The sequence below is a fragment of the Austrofundulus limnaeus genome, unplaced genomic scaffold (assembly GCF_001266775.1).
Source record: "Austrofundulus limnaeus strain Quisiro unplaced genomic scaffold, Austrofundulus_limnaeus-1.0 Scaffold94, whole genome shotgun sequence".
NCBI lineage: Eukaryota > Metazoa > Chordata > Actinopteri > Cyprinodontiformes > Rivulidae > Austrofundulus > Austrofundulus limnaeus.
The window spans coordinates 1,100,344-1,125,613 of NW_013952496.1; the positions used below are offsets into that span (position 1 = coordinate 1,100,344).

The window sequence follows — 25,270 nt, forward strand, 5'->3', positions numbered from 1 at the left end:
TTTTTTTTTACCGACCTCAAAAAAAGTTATCGTGCGATTAATTGATTTATTGACTATCGCGACAGGCCTATTCATTTTTAATGTTTGCGTTTATTGTGACACATTTAAGATGAAATAAAATCCATTTGTTAGATATGTTTTAAATTGTTCTTTTGGCACACAATTTTCTGCAGTTATAGAAAAAGTGTAATGTAATGCTGGAATTTCATTCCGTTTTAACATGCATGTTCAAACCTATGATTTTTAGCACCTAATGTAATTAAGCTACACTGATCAAGTTTACGCTGTTACGTTAATTGCTATTCCACTGCGTTAATAGCTAAACAAATCAGGTTGTACTGCAGACCAAGTTATTTTACTGACAATGTATCATATTGTGAGATTTTATTGTGTTTTAGATTAAAAGGGGTGTTTTAACGATTATACAGTATATTAAAAATCATTACACGCACACAGAAACAACAGAAATCACAATGATGAACTCACATATTCAAATGCAGTTCAGCTAAAGAGCTGCTCGGCTAAATCCACAGAGGCTCTCGGTACTTTTCACTTAAAACTAATCAAATACACAATCCAACAACTCCACAACACAGTACAGCATCACAAAATGCCACAGTAACACAATGATATGTTTCACTGATGCTAAAGGTAGCTTCATTTCAACATAACCTTTACCTCGTGGTGCGCCATCATGTCAATGTGTTGCCCTCTAGCTGCCACTGCCTGCAAGCTGTTGTTGTCCGTCTTTTAATGGTAGCCAATAGGGGTGTACCAAAAAACTGATTCACATTAGGGCTGGGCGATATGCCCCCCCCCCAAAAAATCTGATTTTTTTTTTTCATCCCAAATTCGATTTTCGATTTTAATCTATTTTGCGTCCCACTTAACGGAGTGCCTCTGTTTCAGGTGTCGAAACAAATTTGTTGTACTCCTGCTTTTTGTAGCAAGAGCCTTCAAACAGATTTTGCAATGAGGTATTCGTTGCTCCAAGTCCGAGGTTGCAAAACCTAACCAGTTCCAAAAAACTGAAGACACACTGCCTTTTTTGAGAAGTAGATCCTCTTTGCTAGCTGCCGTATTGTGATGTTATGCACCGTCTTGAGGGATAGATGGGGTGACCTCTGAACTACAGAAGCCCCAAAGAGTGCACTGGTGGGAAAAAAAATCTCGATTTTCCCAAAATTAAATCTTTAGAAATGGCAAATTCGAATTAATCGATTAATTTGATATTAATTGAATATAAAACATACAGCTTATCACGTCAGAATGCAGCTGCTATTATATAACCATCGTTAGATTTTAGCTTAATGCTAACTAAAAATAATTGCTGTGGAAGGCAAGTTCTGCTCTGCAGATATTGCACAGGTTTCTCTTTCATTTTCTTAAAAAGATCCCACACTTTTGAGCTCTGTTGTCAGGTAGCCATGATACCAGAGCCTGTCTGTATAATGTCTTGTGACGCCCACGGCCTACCTTAGTTACCACTACTGTGCATGTGTGCATGTGTATCAAAGACAGAAAGGCAGATGTGGCAGTGGAAGGTGTCAAAGCAGTTTGGAGAGAAAAACAAAGTAAAGAACAACAAAAAAAGAAAACGATTAATCGATTATTAAATTAGTCATCGATTATTTTAATAATCGATTAGTCGCCGATTAATCGTGGCAACCCTACTTTGGGAACACGACAAATGGGTTAACATTATCAGTTTTGAATAAAAATCGATTTTGATTCGAATCGTGGCCCCAAAAATCAGAATTGAATTGAATCGTGAGATAGAAAAACATTCCCTCCCCTCGTAGCCTGATTTTATTATTTTAGACATGGGGAAAGTTTGGGGAACTCGTCTCACCTCATGAAGCCATGTTACAGCCTGCAGAGCTGGCAGCTAATGGTGCACGGGGGGAAGGGGAGGGATTTCACCTCCACTTCCCTCAACATTCATTAAAAACCAAATAAGTAAAACCGCTTATACTGCAAGAACAATAAGACGGAAAATTTTAGCGGTTTTGAAATTGATTCTTTTCGTATCTGGGTATACCGTGAAACCAGTATCAGGCTTCCTAATGAGTATATTAGGTTAATGCAGTGGTTTGAACTGTTAATGTGTGAGCTGTGTAAACTATAGATTTATTTGCTGTCATTTCTCTTTCAAAATTAATTTTACTCCAACTTTTCCCTGAGGTCCTCTTAATTACCTAAGCTGTACTGATGACTGCTTATGACTTTCTTCTATAAAAGGCTCAATCCAGATTGGTTTGTATTATATTTAAATATAAGGTAAAACAAATAGGAATAATTTTCAGAGGATTTTGTTGTACGTTCTTGCCATAGGAATAATGTTGCAGATTGTCTGATAACTTGGTGATCAAGTGATCAGCACTATCACTTTAAGATACGATCCATTTAGACTAAATGAGGGCAGATGTTACCAGAGGCATTGAACACTTTCAAGCCGTGTGTATTGTCACAACACAAATAATGTTTTGTTTTTACCGTGAGCGTGCTGCTTTGTGATATTTGAAGACATCAGACAACCTTAGGCTGCAATTTTCACCAACACTGGAGTTCTGCAATTGAGCTGTCCCTACCTCATCTCCTCATTGATCGGCGTATTAAGGGGATGTAAGGCTCTGAACGGGAAAGAGAGCCACAGTAGAGTATGAGGGGGAGGGAGAGCAGGGAGAGAGGGAGGCAGAGGGACTGTAGCGTAGTCATATATGTCAGCCTCAGAAGCTACGTGGGTTGCTCTGCTTCCTCACGCCATTGTTGTTGTGAAAAAGACTGAACAAAGGACTCCCAATGCTACGGACCCCTTCTACCTTTACCATCTCAGCAGTGCTATGATCACACCCTGATGGAATGCTATTGAAATTAACCATGTTAAGGAGCACAGCAGGCGCTAACTGAACTGGCACAGAGTCTGTGAAAAGAGGCAAAAAGGAAGCAGCAAACTGAGGCACCATCCAAACTCCTCTCTTTTTTTTATCTTGTTTTCTTGAGCTCATCTACGTTTTTTTCTTCCCGTTCCGAAGCGTGGCCACGGCTGATAAGCTTTTGGTCCCTTTCTGTGGAGGTTTGGTGTGGACATTGCTGTGGATTGTTGAAAGCGTTGCTGTGGATACTGATGGCAGGGAGGCTGCACCGAAGCCGGGGAGACGAGAGTGAACGAGCTGCTCGCCGCCGAGCAGTGTGCCGCTGATGAAGCAGCAGATGCACCCGAACCTGGCTAGGCAACCATGAGATTATCGCCACCAAAAAAAAAATCTTAAGTCCTAAATTTCGGTTTTCTTCACGTTTCGTCGATCTCTTCCTGGACTTAATGCTGTTGTGGATAAAAGTGGAGTTTGTAAAAAAAACGACAAGCTCAGCCAGATGTCTAAGCATCGTAGGTCATGTGATCTCTCATGAGGGTTGGGTGAAGTGGTGAAGGGTCTAGTAGACCCTGGAGCATCTGTTCCTGTCTTTGACTGCATGATTAGTGACGCTTCAATGAGAGGAAACGATGCGGGGAACAGTAAGTAGCAATAAGATTTTTTTTCCCCCCAAGCAAATCCCTCCCTCCTCCTTTTTTCCCTCCACGTGCAGTAGCTCTTGATTGATTTCTACTGTAATTTTAAACAAAAAACTGATTAATCTTTTTGGTTGCTTTACAATGAAGAGAGAGAACAACAAACATACACACGTACCTGACTGGAGTGCTCAGACTTTGATTGAATTAGACTCCATTGCCCCTCCCACCTCCACCATCACACTACACACACTGCTGACGCTGCCTGTGTGGGTTTGTATCAACATATCAGGCTCTGTGTGGCAGTCAAAGGGCTCTTTCCTGTCTTCGCCGAGCACATGAATGGGAGCGGTGTCAGAGATGGAGGTGCTGATGATTTCAGTGTTTGAAGACAGCCGTAGACAAAGCCCTTTGACAGAGGAGTGTAGGTTCTATGGCAGCGACTTCCACAAGAGCGAGGTATCTAGCGCCCACACGCAGCGCCAGGAAACCGAAACCTCGGATTGTTTAGAGATAACTTTAGAGAACATTCGATTGTGAAAACAGCTGTTTGTTTTACGGAAAAATTTTTTTTATGTGCTTATTATGGAAAACATACAAAAAACATACAAATCTGTTGGAAATACTATATTTTCTTTTGATAATTTATCAGAGATGTTTTCTTCTTTTTTTGTCTTGTTTTGTCCCCCCCCATCCAGGGTATGTTTGTTTAGTGTTTTATAACGACTAAAGCGGCATGACTCATTTTAGAGCGCATATCAGTGTGTGCCTGACATTTCCCCATGAACTGAGTGACTTCTCTGTGTGAATTACATTTGGATATTAACAAAGTTCAGCTGACAGATTGTCTTTTTGTTTATTTCACATTTGAACGTTGGACTATTTTTAGTGTTTGCGCCAATTAACGGACTGAATTGGCTTGACACGGTGATTGAAAATTTTCTTCTTGGCTTCATCTGTCGGCAGCAGCTGTTGTTTTTTATTTAGTTTACTATGTGGTTTTTTAATTGCTATCATTTATTTATTAATAACAATAATACATTTTTATAGAAAGCTCTAGATGCCAGTCAGTATATTTGAACTTATTTAACTTGTTAGATTATTAATAGAATAATTAGTTGAACATAGATGTTAAAATGGATTTTTTTTTCCGTAAAATGTTTAAATTATGTCTTTGCATCCTTACAGGTAATCCTGGTGCAAGTCAACCCAGGTGAGGCCTTCACTATTCGACGAGAGGATGGTCAGTTTCAGTGTATCACAGGTAAGAGAACTGATATACTTTGATTTAAAGATCTAGTATTTATAAACTGTCACATGTAGTGCCTCTAATTCAAAATTTAACCAAACATCTTCCACCCATACCTAAACTACAATTCAGTTTAAATGATAAACCAATAATATTAATATTATAAAATCCATGTGGATTGTTCTCTGTGGGCTGCTGGTGTAAGGTGGCCTTACAGTTTAATTAATGAAAACCTTTTTGGAAATTTGCCAGTAAATCACTTTCAACATTTCACAATGGAAATTACGTAATTTTCTATCATTATTCAAGTCCAGATAATCCAGTGTTATAAAATCCTTTAAATAAACATGTAACCATTGCTGAAAAATGAATTCTCCCAGACAATACATCTCTCATAAATGTTATTTTTAGAAGCTTTAACAACCTAATTTTAACATCATTAGAGAAAGGATTTATTTACTCCAGTATTATAGCAAATTGTGTTACTTAGATAATTCTCCCTGATAGTCTTCCCCTGCTGTGATTGACTTTATGGTCAATATGTTGTGTTGCACTGAAGTGTTGTTCCTCTACACTGACTAGTGAGCATTTGTGCAAAATAAATGCCGCTTCTACTTGCTGAAAAATAAGTTCATCAAAGAACTAGATTGTTATTCATCCTTCAGTTTTCAAGAACCTGGAGTAGTTCTGCTCAGCATGTGCCCCCACAAAAAAGCAAAGCTTTTGGGATGCAGTGAGGTATTTTTTTTTCCAGAAATGACGGGGGATGTCAATGATAGCTCAGAGCCTGTACTGTGCCATAAAAGCATCGGATGATTTGTGCCATTATAGGAAATGGTGCATTTTAAGAAATGTGTTATGTAACTCGTTTTATTAAATTAGATGTGTTTTTAGGGAAGACTGAGCTGATCATCTATTGCACAGTAATAAAAATGCATTCATCTAATGAACTGTTTTTACAAGCTCATTTGAGCGTTGAGTGTTTGGCTTGCTGTGATTATTTCTAACCATTAAGATGGCTAAATTTTTTTCCCCCTGTTTTACTTTTTTATTAAAAAATATCATTTTCTTATGGGTTAAATAGAGCAGTTTTGGGCATTCTTTTGTCTTCCAAATATTTTCTGTAGAGATGCACGGATATGAAAATTTCAGCCCATATCAATATCTGTTATAATTATTGCTGTTCTGGCCGATAACCAATATTTACAGATATTACACAAACACACAAATTATATTAATGCACAAACACACTAGGGTCTTTTTTTGATACTGTAAATAAAGTACCAGACCTCTGACATGGCTCTTTAGTTATTCCTGGCTGCGCAGCATCAATATCATCATGATCCAACAGATGCTGCTCAACCAAACATCTCCCCTCCCAAAACAGAAACACAAAATTAAAAAGTGGGAAATCAATATTGGATGTTAATAATGCATATCGAACTGATACCGATATTCTTAAAAATTGACCAATATCGGTCGATACCGATAATAATGCCGATATATCGTGCATCTTTAATTTTCTGTATATTTTGTCACAATTTCTTCTTTTAATGTAGATTGAAGGAAAGGTGGTAGAACAAAGGAAAGATTTTCTACTAAAATAATTTCTTTAACTTGAGATAATTTGTCACAGAAAGACTTAACATTTGCAGAACCTTTTTAATGAACCTTAATGGCTCATTAAAAAAACAGAAGTGCAAAACAAAACTCAGCGTAGTTTTCAAATGGTGTTTAGAAGATTACAGATTTTTGCTATATCCAGGCAAAACATAAAGGTGTAAAAGAAAATCTATTGTGCTGCTAACACCGTCCATCCTTTTGTCCTTGGATCCTTTATTCCAAGTTGTGCTCTTGCACTTTGGTCTCACAGCTGATGAAATTAACAGTGCGCCAATAATCTATCTTAATGGGAAATAAACATATGGCCTAATTATAGTGTTTAGCAAGAAGAGTTGGAGCAGAAATGCAGTGTTTGAGTTAGATGTGTTACTGATGGGAGTCATTTTCTTTTCCACCGTTGTTGGTGATTGCGGCGCTGGCTTTGTGAAAGCAACAATGAAGTGTAGCTTTTACATGTTGTTGACAGCGCGAGCTGGAATAGTTGTGGGAGGTTGTGTTGGGGGGGCCGTAATTGTGAACTATTACAAAGCATCATCTTTGCCGGGAAAAGCATTGATCTCAGAATGATCCTTTTTCTTTATGGCTGGCAACAGGAGACATACCTCCCTTTTTATTGATATTTCTCCAGGCTCATAGATACTCGTTTGTTTTGATATCTTAAGCTGCAAATTTGATTTTTAGGAATAGATCATAAAGAATTGTCAGTGATCGTTCGACTTGTAGTGTGGCTCGGAGGCACGCTATTTGTTCTGCAGCGTTTATTTTTTTTAATGGGTCTGACTTTTGTATAGACCAGCGTTTGCCGGTACTTTGTGGTAAACAATAGGCCTCAGGCATCCAGACTTGGATGACAAAGCAACGAAAGGAGAGAGAGAGGAGGTGATGCTGCACAGCCGGGACACCGTCATACAGTTTGTTCACAACGGGGACTTTGTCTGCCAGCTTTTATCTGACTGAGCTCTCTCACCAGCTCTCCATTACAAGCTGAAGAAAAGTTCCTAATAGGGACCAGGAATACATAGTTTTTCCATCAGAGGAGAAACATGGAACTAAGAGGTGCCACATAGATCAGTGTGACTGCTACTAACTGGCCTGTCACAGGGTGCACTCATCTCTCTGTGACGTGAATAGAGAGATGACTCATCACTTGCAGTGCAGGAGGGAGGAAGAAAAGTGTGTGTGTGTGTGTGTGCGTTTGTTTGTGAATGCAAGCGAGCATGCATGCGCTGTGGTTGGTTTGGTGTGTTTTTGTGAACACAACATCCGTCTATCTCTATTCACTTTGGCATCTGCCCTGCATATGTTTAATCTCCCATCTTTAACCTCACGTTGTACTCGCAGGACCGAGTAACAGCCGCACGGATTTATATTGATCAGGTTTGCGTGTGGTTTTCAGGATTTGTTGCATCCCAGCCCTAAATTTTATATTCAGTCATATTTTTAGCAGCTGTAGGTGCGTAATTGCTACGTGGTAGGGCATGACAACCTGTTTAATAGGAACAGTCATTCTTGTAAAATGCAGTTTATAGAGGGCATTTGCTGTTTTCGATATCTCCCTTGAAGGTGAGACCTTTTAGTGAGGGGAACTAATTAAAGTAGCCATTCCTCTCTCTTTCTTTGCCTGTAGGGAAGGTTTGCACGTGTGTGGATATGCCTTCCCAAAAAACAACCCAGAGTCCTCCCTGTGATTTCTCAGAATCTGCCACACGATTCTAGATCTGACAGCTGTATCACTGGAATTTGTCCCCACCTGATAAGCTTTAAGCTGGTGATTCACCATCACTTTGGATGATTCATTCGAATGGTGATGGCAGAAAGCTCTGTCTCGCTCCGTTGGGATTTTTAAACCTTACAGAGATGTGCCACAAAATTTAAGGCAGCCATTGTGAGGACTTGACTTAAAGCTGCATGGTAAGGGAGCAGGTATCCTCGTTACAGAGGCTCACATAAACTCTTATAAGAGGTTTTCTTTTTCTTTCATCGTCTCAGTTTGCTTATCTATGTTTTTGATAATATCTTTTTAATAGACCATCATATTGTTGCAGGGGTAGTTTATCTTATAATTGTCACGTCTTCTAGGTCTAAAGTTTAACTTTGAGGAAGTTTGCTTTTGGTTAGGGTTATCTAACTGTCATTTAGTGCTGTATCAAACGATTATTTTCTAATCGATTTAATCTAACGATTATTTTTTCGATTAATCGATTATTCTAACAATAAATCTGTAAGTTATTCTGATGTGAGTGCACTGGAAATTTAAAATGTTTTTATCAAATTAACAAGAACAGTTCTTTAATATTGTAATATTTTCTGTAATCGTTTTTTCATGGACACAAAATATGCACAATAGAGTCAATTCTTTAACAAAAAAAGCTTAAAAGATTTAACATCAATATAAAATCTCAACCAAAGCATATAAAATTCAAGTAAAATAAATATAGTGCAAGATGTTAACAATCTAACAAATGAACTAAATCATGCAAAATTCAAGTCACTCTGGAAAAACTATAATAAACATGTATTTATTATTTTTTATTTAGCATATTTCTCAATATATAAAAATTAACAAATATCAAGACAACATCCAACTCTTTGTATTGTAACATCAGTTGTGTAACTTATTTCTTTAAGGTGAAAACTGTTGAAAACAACAAGACTGTTTTGTCTTATTACACAAATTAAAATCCAGCTCCACGTGTTTCTATTGATGTCATTTCCCCACTAGAAAAATTACGTGATGAAGTGTCCATGGAAGGAAAATATGTTTAAATTAAATAAACAAAAGAGGATGCAGTTAAAATAAATAAAAGGTATTTAAGCTACGTTTTGAACATCCAGAACACGTCCAACACTTGTTGGCTGCTTGTGCTCTTTAGGTCAGACGTGTGTCGGAAGCTCCTCTGTTGTTTGAGACGCTGGGGGAACCGTCTGATGGGGGAACGTGGCTCGACCTAACACCGGTCTCTGTTTAATGGTGGATGAAATAAAGAAAGTGGTGGTACTTTATTTACTTTGAGCAAGTGAACGTCATGTTCACAAGATAATTAATCCACCAGATAATTCAGAGGCGGTCTGTTCGATAAATTTTACTCCAGGAGCTGCGAGGCTTGTTTTCAAGCTTCAGACTGAACTGAAGCAGCAGCTGCTGACGTCATTACGCTCTTGCGCGATGCTGCGTTCAGGATAAGCATGGAAAACTCACCACTCTTATGCCAATACGGTCGCCATGATGCATTTAGGTACCGAAATGGAATTGCATGAACATTCACGTGGTGGTTATGTAATACAGCGAATCGATAATAAAAAATCTGCATCGACAAATTTACATAATCGACGTCATCGATTATTTCAACTAATCAGTCCAGCCCTACTTGTGACGTCCACGGCCTACCCCATTTACCACTACTGTGCATGTGTGTCAAAGACAGAAAGGCAGATGTGGCAGTGGAAGGTGTTAAAGCAGTTTGGAGAGAAAAACAAAGTAAAGAACAACAAAAAAAGAAAACGATTAATCGATTATTAAATTAATCATCGATTATTTTAATAATCGATTAGTTGTTGATTAATCGTAGCAGCCCTACTGTCATTAATAATTTAGTCTTACCTGTTAGAAACTCTGCCTGGAGTTTCTTCTGGCTTCATGATCGAGTGAAATCATTTTAATGCTATATTATCAGCTTGACTTCTGCATGTCTTTATTTCCAAAAGAATACATGGAATACATTTTTATAGGGATCCTTTTAGTCTGCATTTAAAGCGTTGTGCAATTAAGTGCTTCACATGTGTAGGGTCATAATAGATGGTTATGAAATGAAAAGTTATCCTTAGGGAGGAATGATTCTTTGAGAAAAATTCAAATGGACATTCTCATCTCCGAACAGCTTGCCAATTACTGACTGAAATGGATGTGACTGTCAAATTTATCGGTTTCGGAAAAAAGGTGCGAAAATGGGTGGACACCACCTGCCAGGTCTGAAATGAGAAAGAAATGAGAGCCAAGAGGTTCTGAAGTTATTTAACCATTTTACTAGATGTGTCAGTAAGTTTTTAGGCTTTTTAGGATGAAATTAAAGAGACTGTTTTAGAATAATAACTTCAGTTCTCTGTAAAAGGGTTCAAATGAAATCTAGCTGATGCTGGTTTTAGTTAAAACAGTTACCACAATAAAATTTGGTTCTGTAAATTCTCATGAACCACTGGTTGAATAAATGTGTCAATGTTTTTTTTTTTCTCTAATGATCAGTGGAAAAGATGACAGACGGCTGAAAACCATCAACTACAAAAAACAATCACAAACATCTTCAGTTTTCAAATGATGGCTTGAGAATAAAACATCTGTTATTTGCCTAACCTGGAGTCACATTTTGTGACGTAACATTTCTCTGACTTACCCATAATTTTCATCAGACGCGATTGTAACACAATCGGGTTTAGGTGCAGTTGCCACAGTTGGTAGTGGCCACTTTAATCAGTGCCTATCTCTCTAACAGAAATGCCACATTGTGTCCCTGGATTTTTTTTCTATCTCCTCTGGTTTAAAAAAAGAAAGTAAAATACAAAATTTCTGGTCAGTTTTTGATACGAGCCACATCTGACTGAACAACGACTTGGGAATATACTTGAGAAGATCTCCACTACATTCTTATTACCAATGACACAACACCAGAAAACAGAGGATTTTATGTATATCAAGAGATTTTTCACCTAAAGAAAAATAGGTGTCCGGATTCAATATCAATATCTGATATTGGTCCAATATTAGCCAAAAATTGAATATCAGATTATATCAGCCTGTATCTAAAATCTCAGATACAAGCAGTCCGTCCAGTAGTCCGCTCAGGATTTCAATCCAGCAGTGCTTAGATCCGGCATAAATAACAAGTCACCTTGAATAGTTATTTTACATTTTAAAGGTATATTTTGTGTTTATTAGATTTATTGAGGCCATTTTTCTGGGTTTTCTGTTTTATTATTTATTTATTGTATTTAATTGTACAATATTCTTATGTTTAAGTAAAAAAAATTATGTAACCCATTGGTTAATATTAAATGGGATCGGTCTTTCTCATACCTACTGTTGTTGACTTGTTTACTATTTGATCTGATCAAGACTTTTTAAGATTTCACAATAAAAAAAGAAAAATAATAAATATATATACAGTATATGGTTCGTTCTATTATCGTATTGGGTTGATATCTGTATCGGCCAATACTCAAGGCTGTAATATCGGTATCGTATCGGTAGTGAAAAAGCTGTATGTATCAAGACACCCCTATAAAGAAATCACAAGATTTTCTACTGTTTTTTTCCCCTTCAAAATAAAGGGAAACCTCAAAGAGGTTAATTGTGGCAGGAATATGTTTGTACCCAACTGTATTTTAACATGTACTGTAAATTATATGAATATGCTTTAGTATTAGTAGTAGTCTGTGATGGACTTGCAACCTGTCCAGGGTGTACCCCGCCTCTTGCATTGACCCCCCCTTCCAGTGACCCCCCGTGACCCTAGAAAAGGAATAAACTGGTATAGATAATGGATGGATTGATGGATTCTTTAGTATAAAAATAAAATTGCAAAAAATGCAGATTAATCTGTCTCAGATTTAAGCCTTATTATTTTATTACTCGTGATTAGACATCAAAAAATGCCTTTCCCACTTGTGTCATCCTGGTCATTCAGAGTATCATAAGCTCACATTCCTAAATAATTTAAGAATTAAAACATTTCTGGTGTAATTCACTCACCCACAGCATCCTCTTTACACCATATGTTTCACAAATTTCTCTGTAAACACGAGACACATCAGATGTATTAGCACTTTACTTTTTATTCCTCACCTCCCCCTCCATACTCCAAGGACACGTACACAAAAGTGAGCGTAAGCTGGTTTATTCACTGCTTCAATGGTGAGTGGCTCTTACAGAACGGGCTGGGGACTCATTCTGCTGTTTTTGTATTAAAAACCAGAGATCAGATGTAAAAAGTGAAAAAACTATAATTTTCTTAGTATTGGGATGTCAAAGACAGGATGAGTGTTTTTCACGTCGACTGTTTTATCATTTTTAAAACATGTCTGGTTTTAGGAGGTTATTTTGTTGCAGGATGGAACTCAGCTGGAATCCTAAACAAAGTCAAATAATTCATTATTTAGAAAATCCGGCCCCTGCCGTCATGGCCTCTCTTGCTTGGCTTCAGTCTGACTTAGAGCAGCAGCAGGGTGTGATGTTCTGTAATACGCACAAGCGTGACGCTTTCTCTACTTGTAAACGTTTACTGGTAAGATTTTAAAAAACGCTGTAAATAGCTTGATACATTAGGAAATCAAAGTTTACTAATGCTTTCAAAAAATAGCCTTTTCTTTTCTTAATCTTTTGTTGTTTACTGTGCAGCTTCCTTCCCTAGGCTCTGCTTTGTGCACTCAGAACTGTTTCCTCTTTTTTTTTCCCCCGTCCTGCTCCATCTGTCTGGCTTTTTGGCGGTTGGATTCTGACATGTTACGCAGAAGCAGCATGGCCAACGGCGAGCACACAGAGGCGTGTAATGTTCTAATAGAATGTTAGGCTTATCCCCAAATTAAAGCTCTCCAAAACTGATTAATGTCGTTTCCTGTCTGCAAGAAAAATGTGTCCTGTGATGCTAAAATGGGACTGTTTACCTGAGTATCAATCATTTACAAACTGAGTTTCAGAGTGAAAACCTTTTTCTGACATTTTGACAACTTGAACACAGCTTCAGAAATGTCCAAATCCCACCTCCTGCCTAACCTACAAGTGTGACAGACATTAGGAGAGATTACATGCTTGTGCTTGTGTTGCAGACGCCAGTTGCTCAACCACAGCAAAGCTTTTGTAGACTTTGTATTACTTTAATGAATGGATACGTCTGATAAACAGTAACACTGCTCTAGAGTAGAGCAAAAACCTATTACTACAACAAATACAAAGTTTTTTTTCTTCATTTTACTAAACTTTCAGCAATACCAAAGAAAGCCCTGTAGAAAACAATTTACACCCTCCTCACATTAAAAGAATGTAGGAAATACTTTAAAAAAAACAAACGCTTGTGTATTATTAATTTATCCTGATATGCTTTTGATTAAGTGGAAAACCCTTTCCTATAGCTGTCTCTAAGTATATTGTACCTGAAATCGTCCAATATTACCACGTATTTGAACTCAAATTAACATATTTTTCAGACAATAAGTTGCACTTTTTTCATAGTTTGGCTGCGCCTGCATCTTATACTCCGGAGGGACATATATGGTTTTTTTTTCCTTCATGATGCATTTTTTGACTGATTCGTGACTGACATGAACCAAGGACTAAACCTTACAGTCTGCAGCCATGAGATGGCTCTCTAGGCTTGTGATTAGCCTACTGAAAGTTATGTTGTTCCGCTGTTTGTTGTTGTTTGCAGAAAGTTTGGAGCGAGTGAATGAGGTTATACTGAGGAAAATGAAGAAAGCTAACCGGGTTATGTGAATTTGAGATTAGTGAATCAGTAACTGCTCGTTGGGCCCGGCTGACTGTGTTTGAGAGCTGCCTCTCTGTAGACGCTGGCAGGGATCAACATTTCAAACATGCATATCTTTTTTAGTTTTATTTGCGACACAACAATATGAACTACACTATACTCGAAAGAAAAGAACTGAAGACTGTATCGGACCATACAGCAATATGAGACTAATGACAAAAGTGCAGGATGACAGGGAACGGTAAGCTAACATTAGCTTGTTGTTGGTAACTTGTGTTTTGGTTACTTGCTGCTGAATGATGTTTAGTTAAACTTGTGTGAAGAAAAAAGTTACTGTTGTTGCAAACAGTTCATGTAAAGTTACCGTTACTCAGTGGTGGGCAGCGCTAAACCAAAAATTAGCTCCGCAATTTCTAAAGCGCTTATGAAACTATTTAGGTCTGCAACTTCAAAAGCGCTTATGCCATAGAAAAACTAGCAGAAGCTAATTTTAAAGCACAAGTTCAATTTGACACTTACTAACTGGCTATAATTCATGCACAATATATGCACAACACTGCCAACTAGCGGTGTATGAACCCTTTTACAGCTTAATCCTGCAACTGCCGATTGCTGGGGATGTGATTTCATGCAACAGACCTTTGGCTCCTGGTGTAAAAATTAAAAAGTTGTTGAGGATTGCTAGTTCGGCTGCTTCTTTTGTCTTTCTTTTGTTTGTTGTAGATTTTTCATTAAAGACGCATCAATAAAGTAATTTTAAAACTGTTTATTGGAAAACTGAAGCGATGCATTCTGGGTACGTGACTGATTTGATTTGTGACGGGAAATGAAAGCACAGAGTACAGGAAACTATCTGCAAACTTCAAAATAAGAGCTTGGATTTTAAAGTTTTCCTTGTAGTTGCTCCAGTTGACCACTAGATGTCAGTCTTCATCAGCATAACATCTTCAAATCATTTCTGCGTCCCTAACCCCGTAGGCCGATTGCTTCGACCAATTACGTCAAGTATTGAGGTCCGATTGTAAAGTAAAATAAATCAATACATACAAAATTTTAGTATGGATTACAAACGTTAACTGTTTTTGCTGGGACAGGGAGTTCTAAACATTGCCTTCCTGCTACGTAAGCAGACACAAAGCATTGTGGGAAATCAGAACCGTGACCTAAAGCAACAGTCATCAAGGATGTATGTCTTTCCAATAAGTGTGTTTATCTCGGAGGGGTGCTGTTAGATAGATCACGTGTGTTGTGATTCATTGACAGGCAAACCTTCCGCTGTTCAAGATAATGATGACTGGTAGATTATTAGTTATTAGCGGTACTGCATTTAAATTTTAGAAATCGTAAATCTGCTTATGAATTATAAAAATTAGTAAGACCGCTAAAGTGCAAACGAAATATTTAGGTCCGCAATTAGCAGATTTGTGCTTTAGCGGGCTGGTGCCCACCACTGCCGTTGCCTGTGTCATCTGTCTGTTAATTAAGACAATTTTGTATCCTAGGCAGGAGCTATGTTCTCTGTGTTATTCCAGATTAAATATATGTCCTGCGACTTATGTTTTTTTTTCCCCTTTTCTTGACGCATTTTTGTCTGGAAAATTCAAGGGTGGTTTGTGACACCTTGGGTTGCCAGTCTAGAAAAGGATTAGCTTTTTTGGCTTATATTTGTCATCCTTATTTATTTCTCATTTGTACAGAGTGAACCATTTATATAGATGCACCTAAATAAAATGGGAATGCTTGGTGTTGATTAACTTCTTGTTTGTGGCACATTAGTATTTGGGAGGGGGGAAACTTTTCAAGATCAATGGTGACCACGGTGGCCATTTTGAAGTGAAACAATGGATACTGGAAGCCTGTGCCAGCATTTCTTCTGCGATGTTGCTATCAGTGGGAGAATAATGGGCAGCGCTTTGAACACATTTTATAAGTGATCAAAAACTTGTAAATAACTAATGAAAGAATAAAGTTATGTTAAAACCAAGCATACCATTGCTTTTCTTGTGAAATTTTCAATAAGTTGGATGACCCATTGGAAAAGCTAAATTTGGATCCAAAATGGCCAACTTCAAAATGGCCGCCATGGTCACCACCAATGTTGAGAAGCTTCCCCCCATCAAAATACTAATGTGCCACAAACAGGAAGTTAATATCACCAACCATTCCCATTTTATTTAGGTGTATCCATATAAATGGCTCACCCTGTAGTTGGTAGCATCTGCTCCGTGTCTTCTTCACTATTTGTGGTGTATTTTTGTTGCAGCATTAGAATGACGCATACAGGCCTGCTGTAGTTACTACAGTATTTGGGTTGTTTCTTGCATATCTGTGTGGATGAAAACATTTGTAGAAACTGGTTCATGTTTGCAAGGATAATTGTAGAAATGAAGAATTAGAGCTTGTTTATGAAAGACTGTTCCCGTGTCGATGGAAACTTTAGTGGATGCTGATAAGCATCTTACTGAAGCTGCTGTTTAAATGGCCTCTTATGGTTTTTTCCCCTCGTTTTTTTCCCCTTGAGGGTGATGTTTTTCCCATGGCTGGCACTCCATGGCCACGTCAGCACCACCAGTGCTACAGATGACACAGAAGGGAGGGGGGGATTTGTGTGTGTGTGTTTCTTTTTCTTTTTTTTTATTCTGATATGTCAGCACTCGTGCGTCAGTTTGATGTAAAAGAGAGGGTGTCATCCTCCACCACCACCTTATTGTTTTTTTTCTCACTTGCATAAGAGCCCCTCGTCACCTTTTGCTCACCTTGCTGGTCCTTACAGACTCTGAGTCTACATTCACAAAGCCTTTCAATCTAAATAGACAAAACATCGGATGCTAATGTGATTCATCAGATTTGCTGTTAGACAGCATCAGCAGAGCTAAGAAAAATTGCCCTAATCAGTCATTAGGCAGGTGCACAGCTGAGCACTGTGTGGCATAATTTTCATCTAATTTGTCTTAAAAGTGAGTGGAGTTAACAGTAAACACTTTGAACTCCCACTCAAATTATATTCTAACATGAAAGTAACGATGGCTGAGCTAGTGCGACTTCCTTCATTTAGGATGAGATCTTCCCGTCTGTCAGCACAGTCCTCGCACACATGCTGTGTTCTCAGGTAGAGAAATGACTCACTGTTTAACTGGCCGTTTGATTTTTAACAGGCGTACCTGTTAGCTGTTTCACATCAGTTCATTAGCCGGTAGGAAGTGCGGTGCAGTTTCACTGGTCTGTGTGCTTCAGCTGCATCTCACTGGGAGGCTGCTGCTGATGTATTTTGTCGCGGCGTGACTGACTGATAGCGCGGTTCACTGGGTCAGATGGATAAGATTATGATGTGGTAAAGCATGTTTGTTGCAGCGCTACGGCAGAAAAATGCAGACAGCAGATGAGCGAATGATACAATTTCACTCGGATTGAATCTATTTGTGATAGATGGTCCAACAGAGTATAACTCCAGAAACGTAATCTAACCAACAATCCTAAAAACAAGTTATGACATCCATGCCACATCTCCCCTCCAGTCACAAAACTCACTTGTAGTATTTTAATGCAAACAAAGCCAGCTTCTCTGTAAAGATGTCACCTGCTGCAGAAGAGCACAAGCTGGGACTGATCTAACTATGCAAGATCTTTGTTTACAATACGGTGTCAACTTTATCTGTTAGCCAAATTTATTATGAGCCACTGGACAAATTTTAAATTAACTTGCAGGAAATAATCAATGGATTTACTTTTGGAGTAATTCCAATTCAAGATAGCCACCACAGTCAACTGACCTTAGCAAACTAGCAAACATTGTTATAATTTAGTCAGTTTTACAGATATTGTGCTAAATCTTGGTGTTTTAGTAGCTGATAGTCATTCACAACACAAACTCCCAAATGCTACTCATTGAGTGAGTTCTTTGCCTGAAATGTTAGCATTAAGTTGATCCTGTTTGTCTGTTAATAATAACTAATAATAATAATAATAATAATAATAATAATAATAATAACTTTGTTGATGTAGCACCTTCCAACAATGCCTTGCAATTACCAAAGTGCTTAACAAGATAAAACAAATAAAAACATGGCACACTAAATCAGAGTGGGTTAAAAATACAACCACAATAAAAGTAAGTAAGTAAACTTTATTTACATAGCACCTTTCACAGGTCAGAAACCACAAAGTGCTTTACAAAAAGACATAAAAATGCAAGAGATAAAACAAGAGATAAAACTAGATAGATGTAACAAAACATACATGTGATAAAAATATTACATGTTGGAAAAAAATTGAATTGATGAAAATTGAAAAGAAGGTAAAAATACATAAAAATACTCAAAATTAAACATCAATTCATATTCTGAGTGTGACCTCTCAGGTTGTTGCATAGGTTTGTGCATAAAGATAATTTCAGGGTTTGATCAAAACAGCTACATCACATGATCTTCGTCTAAAAACTGGCATGAACGGCAATGGGCAATATGTATTCCTATTAAAGAATCATGGTCCTTTTAAGGGTCAGCTCCATCCATCAGGCAGTCAGGATGCTCATCTCCCGCCCTGCTCTACCTCCCTCTCTTCCTACGATCTAACACAAACTTTGGTTTGTAGAGTTCACAAAATAGACAATTTCTAACACTGAACTAGGTCTGAATTATCACCTTACATGTCTGTGTGTGCTTTTAATTTGCACTACTGTATATATTTGCATTAATCATTAATATTATCGCTGTACTTTTATACCAAAATCAGGGACTTTATAAATATGTCATGGACTTTAAATATACATATGTCACTGTTTACGGGAACTTTTATGCACGCTTCTATTTCTAATTAGTTTAGCCGTATATTTATGTTTTTTTGCTTAATGTTTTACTGTCTACTTTTGATGTATGGGGTCTGAGAGTAGTGTAATTTCAATCCTGTGTATGTCCTGTACATTATGCGGATTTGACAGTGAATCAACTTTGACCAGTTTATCCCATCATTGAGCTCTGAACCCTTATCTTTTAAGACGTCCCTGCACAACAGTAAATTCTGTGTTCATGTGTATTATTTTGAAAGTTGCAGCTGTTATGACTGTTGACCAGTAGCACCCAGTAAAATTTTATTGTATCTTTTTATTAGTCTGTTTCAGCAGTTGGTTTGTGTCATCTCAATGCAAGCTGGGATAGTTTCTAGAGACTTTCTATTTTTTTTTTTTACTCATGAAACTGGGTTGCAGTGGTGTACCTGCGTGAAACTTCAGTTACAGTCCCATGAGAACGTGAAGCGGAGTAGCACCTAAGAGAAACGGTTCTGGATGTCGGTGTGAGAGGACAGGGTTTCAGTGCGTCATTGTAGGGCCTGTCCTCAGCAGCTGTGAACCCATTAAAGGGGCTTTTTCCTCAACACATTATCAGTAAAATGAAGGAAAATCCCTTCCTCGTGCGTTTTCTTGGAAGGTCAGTAAAATCCCTCTGCTCTTTTGTGTGATATCTGGCGTTCCATTGTTTCTGTCTTAAGGTTTAAAATGTGCGAACTTGGCTCATGGATTGCTCAGTTCGAGGTGTTTTTGCTGAGCTGTCACTTTTCTGAGCTGAGCTAAGCCACTGAACTGGTCTCGACAACAGAGCAGGAAACTTTGTTTCTCAGCAGTTTTAGAAAGAAGCACTCCATACATTTGCAATTTTTTTCCCAATATGTCTTATAAATAAATGAATGGAATGAAACGGGACTGAAAATGTAACTGTTGTGCTTTATATTCTCCTTCATATTTTCACACTAGTGAAAGCAAAATGTGAGATTTGTGTTTATTCAGGGTCCGATTTTATAAATTAAAACACCTAAATGATTTTTAAAGTATTATTTAATCTTTATAGCATTTTGTGTACAACCTATACAGTCCACCTTTTGCAGAATATTGTTAAAATAAATAATTTTTGACATTTTTTATCCACTCATTACATTTGTTTGCATTGTGATGCATGAAAAATTAAAAATAACCCTCACCTTTAGTTTTTAATTGAGTTCAGCCTGCTTTGTTTCTGAGAAATATCTTCTCTTTAATCTTGCGAGTCTGGCTAGACCTCAGATACAATTTCTGCTCTATTTGCGGCCCCTCTACTCTCATCACATTTATCAAAGATGAACCAGCTGCTCGTCCTGAGCGACGGTGTTTGATCTCATTCTTTCCCTTCTTCGCAGGTCCTGCTCAGGTTCCCATGATGTCTCCAAATGGTTCAGTGCCTCCAATCTATGTGCCTCCTGGATATGTGTCACAGGTGGTCTTTCTGAACCGTTCCCCCACCAGTGTCAGACTGTCATCTTATATAAACTCTGAGCAGATTTGATATTTGTTTACAGCGCTCGCCTCTGTTTGCTTCCTCCTAGATCATAGAAGAGAACGGAGTGCGGAGGGTTCTGGTTTTACCTCAGCAACCAGATTTCCACCCAGGGGGGCATTCCCCTCTACACCACCCTCCACCTCCTCCCCACGCGCACCTGCCTGCCTTCATACCGCATCCCGCCATGATCCCCCCTCCACCTCACCTTTACACAGGCATGGCAGGCGGCGTGGGCGACTTGAGCTCCCAGTACATCTCCCAGTACCATCCAGCTCATATCTTCTCAGAGCAGGGTGAGACGGAACCAGCGACGCTTCTTTTTGTTATCTATCTCCCCGTTCAATTGAGTCGACTTGTTTAGTGTCTCCTAACCTGATGTTTCTTCCTCTTAATAAGCTTATTTTTGTCCTTTCAGTCTCTACAGATTCTCACTCTCAACATGGACGCCCATCGTTTGTTCACAGAGACGACAGAACTAGCAAAACACACGAACGTCTTCAGAAGAAGCTGAAGGAGCGACAGGGTGGTGGTGGTGGAGGAGGAGGAGGAGGGCAGGTCAAGGACAGTCCCCCATCATCACCGCAGAAGTCCAGCAACAGCCCCCCAGTGGTGGACATTCAAAACGGCGTTGGGGGAAAAGGGCTAGAGGCAGAGCACAGGCACATGGTAGCCTGCTCTGATAAGCAGATAGGAAAAGGAAAAAATGGAGAGTCGAGAGGTAAAGTTTGTTAGTTTTTATGTAAAGGGTTGATATTAAAGGGGACATATCATACAAAATCCAGTTTTTTAGCTGTTAAATACATTTTGTTGTGTCCTTGGAGTCTCTAGTAGTGCAGAAAAGCTGAATTTAGTTTTTCCTGGTGCTGCAAAGATAACTTTACTTTCTGTTTGGGTCATATTTTTCAGCCTGTTAAGTTTTCTATGATGTTTTCTGAACTGTTACATCAATTACCGTATTAGGTCTGGACTTACCAACTACAATTTCCTCGTCTTCATGCTGGATGAACAAGTCTTCTGTTGCTCACATCTTTTAATTAAATTGTAAATTATTTTATTTATTTGCCATTATTTATCCAAGGAAGTCCCATTGAGATCTCGGATATTTTTTTTCAAGGAAGGCCTGGGCCTGAAGGCAACCTGTTGTACATGTTTTTGAGTTGTGGGGGAAACCGGACTACCCGGAGAAAACCCACTCCAGCACGAGGAGAACATGCAAACTCCGCACAGAACCGACCTTGCTGTGAGGTGTCGTGCTGCCAAAAAAAAGTATAAACGTTCAACGTTTCTACATGCTAGAAAACCTAAACATCTCGCAAACCGGAGTGGACCGGTCTGGAAGTAGGAGGGGGGCGGGGCTTGAAGCATCTTAAAGGAACAGTAACAAAACCAGCTGCTTTGAGACACAGCAGAAAAGGGGTGAAAGAGGAGCTGGTAAAGTTAGAATAAGGAGGAATTCAAACCAAAGCATTGTAGCTCCACTTTATAAAGACCCCAACTGAATGATTTAAAATTTAAAAGAAAGGATTAAAAGCATCATATGTCTACTTTAAGACAATAGGGTAGAATTTAAAAAAGTTTATTCTTCATTTTCTATTTCAAACATAATGCTGAGCTGCTCTTTTTTATTCTTCGTCCAAATTACGTTGGATTTTTTTAAAAAGGGGAAACCTCACTCAGTTTTTTAAATATCTATATTTACATCTAATTTACAGCTTGTTGGATTTTACTTATACAAAAAAACAGCAGATAATCCTGTGATCATTATTATCTGACTTTAGTTATCATTTTTAAATTGTGTTTGTGTGTTTATTCTAATTTAAATGTCTTTTTCTCTTATCAGAGCTTGACAAAGAGGCTCAGGCGCTGCTCGCATGTTTGAGTAACATCAGTAAACCAGTGGTTGGTATTCATTTTTATCCATCTTATTTTTTTTATGCCTTTGTCAAAATAACCTGTTTGTTTGAATGTACTTGACTCATTTATTGATCATTATGACCTTTTTGCAAAATGCATCCATGTTGGATTTATTTTCTTCTGAAGGTGCCACCAGTGCTCACAGTTAATAAGGAATATTCATTTTGCTTCCAACAAAGAGATGGTTTTAAAATCTATTTTAAATCTGGCCACATCTTCCTGGTTCAGTAATCCACAATACATTTGTGGAAAAAGTGTGAAAAGCATGCAAATGTTTTCTGCAGTTATTTTAATACTCACAGTAATAATGATCTGAAATAATATTTCAGTAGAATAGCTGTTCAGTGGCTGGATTGGTACTGGTAAAAATGCAAATCGATTTCATAAAAGTGGATTTCCCCCATTCTTCTTTTAAAGTCTAAACTCCGTGTAAAAGTTTTAAAAGAATCTGGTCTAAGGAATGCAGGAAAAGTGTAGTTTCAGTAAAAAGTGTTTTTTTATCTGCAGCTATCTGTTAAACCATGCTGGTTTTTAAAAGGCAATGAATTGAACTGTAGGAAGTGAAGGACTAAGGTGAGGCCCCGAGGCTTCAGGGTTGGAGTTCCAGACTTGACCTGATTGAGTTTTTCCACACATGAATCCTCGCCTGCAGTGGAGCTCAGACTGTTTAAACCTCTAAACAGAATGAAAAAAAAAAATCTGAGTTGCACAGAACATCCCTGCAGCCAAAGAAATGTTCTTGATGCTGCATCGGCTTGCATACTTTCAGTCCTGGCTTTCTTCCTCCACTGAAAGTAGAGGTTGTTGTGAAGTTTTTAGCACAAGAGACACGACTTTTATTTTGAAAATAAATTGTGAGACAAAGCAGGATTGCCATTTCATTAATCAGAGTTTAATCTGGTTTATTAAATGTAAATTAGAAGTTAGACTTTTAGTTTTTGTGACAGGAAAGAAAAGTTTAATGTTAATATAGATTTTTAAGAGTGACGCAGGAAATTTTCCTATGCTAGGTGTCGGACATCCAGGCCAGAGGAGCGCTCGTCACCTGGAGTGAACCCACCAGGCCTGAGAGCGAGAAGAGCACAGAGGATGACTCGCCCCTCCCAGATCCCCTCAGCTTTGAGGTCTCCATCTCTATTACTGGAAAAGATGGGAAATACCAGAGCAAGTACTGGTGAGAAGGAGCAGGACCCTGCAGGGATTTGAGCTAACTGATATCAGGGATCGCAAAAAAATAACTAAAACCTTTTGTTTTCCTTTGATGCAGTGGGGAAGGACTTAACGCAACTGTAGAAGACCTTCGACCAGCGACAGACTATCACGTCAGGTCGGCATGACCCTGTTTGCTTTCATTTCTGTCAATAATCTGTGAAAACCTCGGTTAAACACTGCTTTTCCTTAGGGTCCAGGCCATGTGTAACTGTTTACTGGGGAGCCCGTCTGAAGCTGTGAGCTTCACCACGTTAAGCTGTGAGCCAGATCCTCCCAGTCCTCCCAGGAAGGCCAGTGGGAACAAAAACACACTTTCACTTCAGTGGAAGGTACAAAAAAAATGGTTTGCAGTAACGGTAAAAAATAGTATATTCTTACAAGGTTTTAGAATTACTTAAAAACATCTTAAGATGAGAAGTACGACTGTGCAGATTTTAAAACCGGTTCGAAACGCAGGAACGGCCAATTTAATATGCCGATTTTTGACGGAAATGTCACGGCTTTAACTGAGAGGTAACACAATACTTCACTAAATAGAGACAATATAGGGAGCCATTTGCAGTATGGATATTAATGACTATGGGGAGCAAACATTGTATGTAGTTGTTAAATACATTTAAAGAATCAACAACTAAAATTAATGTTTGTGACAAAACCAGTGGCTTTCATAAGAAAGGCCCAGTGCTAGAATTTAATTGAACTAGATGTTGCATAGCAGTAGCAAGTATGACCTCCTAATGTATGTAAAGCACCAATACACCAGATTTATTGTTTTGGTTGGGGGTGTGAGGGGGTGCTCATTGGTGGGCCCGATGTATAACCCTTCATCAGAGCTAAAAAAAAAAAAAAAAAAAAAAAAACCTGAAGCTCCTATGTTGAGTAGTTTTTGAGTTATAAGCATTTTTGTAAGTCCAGACACTGTGTTTTTAGATGGAGCCCCCTCCTCAAATATGGGGTCTATTGTAAAACTGTTGGCTGGCGCAGTGTAGGTTGGACACATCCACATTCCTGCCAAATTTCATGTTGATCAGTGACACGGTTGACCAAAGATCACTGGAATAAAGTGTGCAAATGAACCTAAATGAACCGTTTGTTTCTACGACAGGCTCCATGCGACAATGGATCCAAAATTAAAAACTACATTCTTCAGTGGGACGAGGTAACATTTTATTTTGAAGATTCTTGTTTAATATGAGCAGCTTTGATTTTAAGTTGCAATTTGTGAAACTATTTTTTTTTCCCTAAAGGGGAAGGGTACAAGTGTTTTTGAACAGTGCTACTATGGACCTCAGAAACTGTACAGAGTGACCAAACTGTCTCCAGCTTCAAGATATTCCTTCCGCCTCGCTGCAAAAAACGACATGGGAGTGAGGTAAGCTCATCTGAAAGCTGGAACGTTACCTGGAAGGCACCCTCGCTGTTGTCCGTTTTTATGTTACGTTTTTCCTTCCATCTAACTGTCTCCATCCGTATGTCCATTTACATGTCTCACTCTGTCTCTGCTGTCTCTTTCCCCCATCCTCTCCCGTCCTCTGTCTCTCTCTCTCTCTCTGCCCTCCCCAGCGAGTTCAGTGAAGTGGTGGACCTGTTCACCTCATGCAGTGTGCCATTGCCACCCTTCCCTCCAGAGCTGGAGATGGCAGGAGTGACCTGGCTGTGTCTGAAGTGGCAGAGGCCCAGCAGCTCACCAAAAGAAGATGACATCTACTACATTTTAGAGATGGAAGAAGAAGGCTTGGTATGTATGTATATGAGGGACCGAATCTGGCATGATTAGAAATAAAAGCAGAAAAATATTAATGGACCTATAAATAAATACACTTAAAATGCACCAATTAAATAAATAAAAACAAACTTTACCTCATGTTTTATAATTTAATTGACTTTCATATTTATTTTTCCAGCTTAGTTCCTATAAATTATATATTTTAGAACATAATTCATGTTTTATATTTTTTATTTTTTATTTTACTTATAAATGCAA

The 25,270-nt window shown here is 38.4% G+C and overlaps 1 protein-coding gene across 4 annotated transcripts in view; it reads left to right on the forward strand.

Moving 5' to 3' along the window:
* fndc3a (fibronectin type III domain containing 3A) overlaps positions 1–25,270 on the forward strand; it is a 58,694-nt gene that overhangs the window by 16,640 nt on the left and 16,784 nt on the right. For 2 of the 4 annotated variants that reach the window (XM_014012766.1, XM_014012767.1), the window contains exons 3-13: positions 4,700–4,775; positions 20,021–20,097; positions 20,207–20,453; positions 20,576–20,878; positions 22,001–22,059; positions 23,085–23,248; positions 23,342–23,401; positions 23,477–23,615; positions 24,392–24,445; positions 24,534–24,658; positions 24,850–25,024. In XM_014012766.1, coding sequence (XP_013868220.1) covers positions 4,700–4,775; positions 20,021–20,097; positions 20,207–20,453; positions 20,576–20,878; positions 22,001–22,059; positions 23,085–23,248; positions 23,342–23,401; positions 23,477–23,615; positions 24,392–24,445; positions 24,534–24,658; positions 24,850–25,024 — 1,479 coding nt within the window. Of the gene's footprint in view, positions 1–2,796; positions 3,518–3,838; positions 3,971–4,699; positions 4,776–20,020; positions 20,098–20,206; positions 20,454–20,575; positions 20,879–22,000; positions 22,060–23,084; positions 23,249–23,341; positions 23,402–23,476; positions 23,616–24,391; positions 24,446–24,533; positions 24,659–24,849; positions 25,025–25,270 lie in introns of those variants that run through there. The other 2 variants (XM_014012768.1, XM_014012765.1) reach the window with 2 other exon arrangements.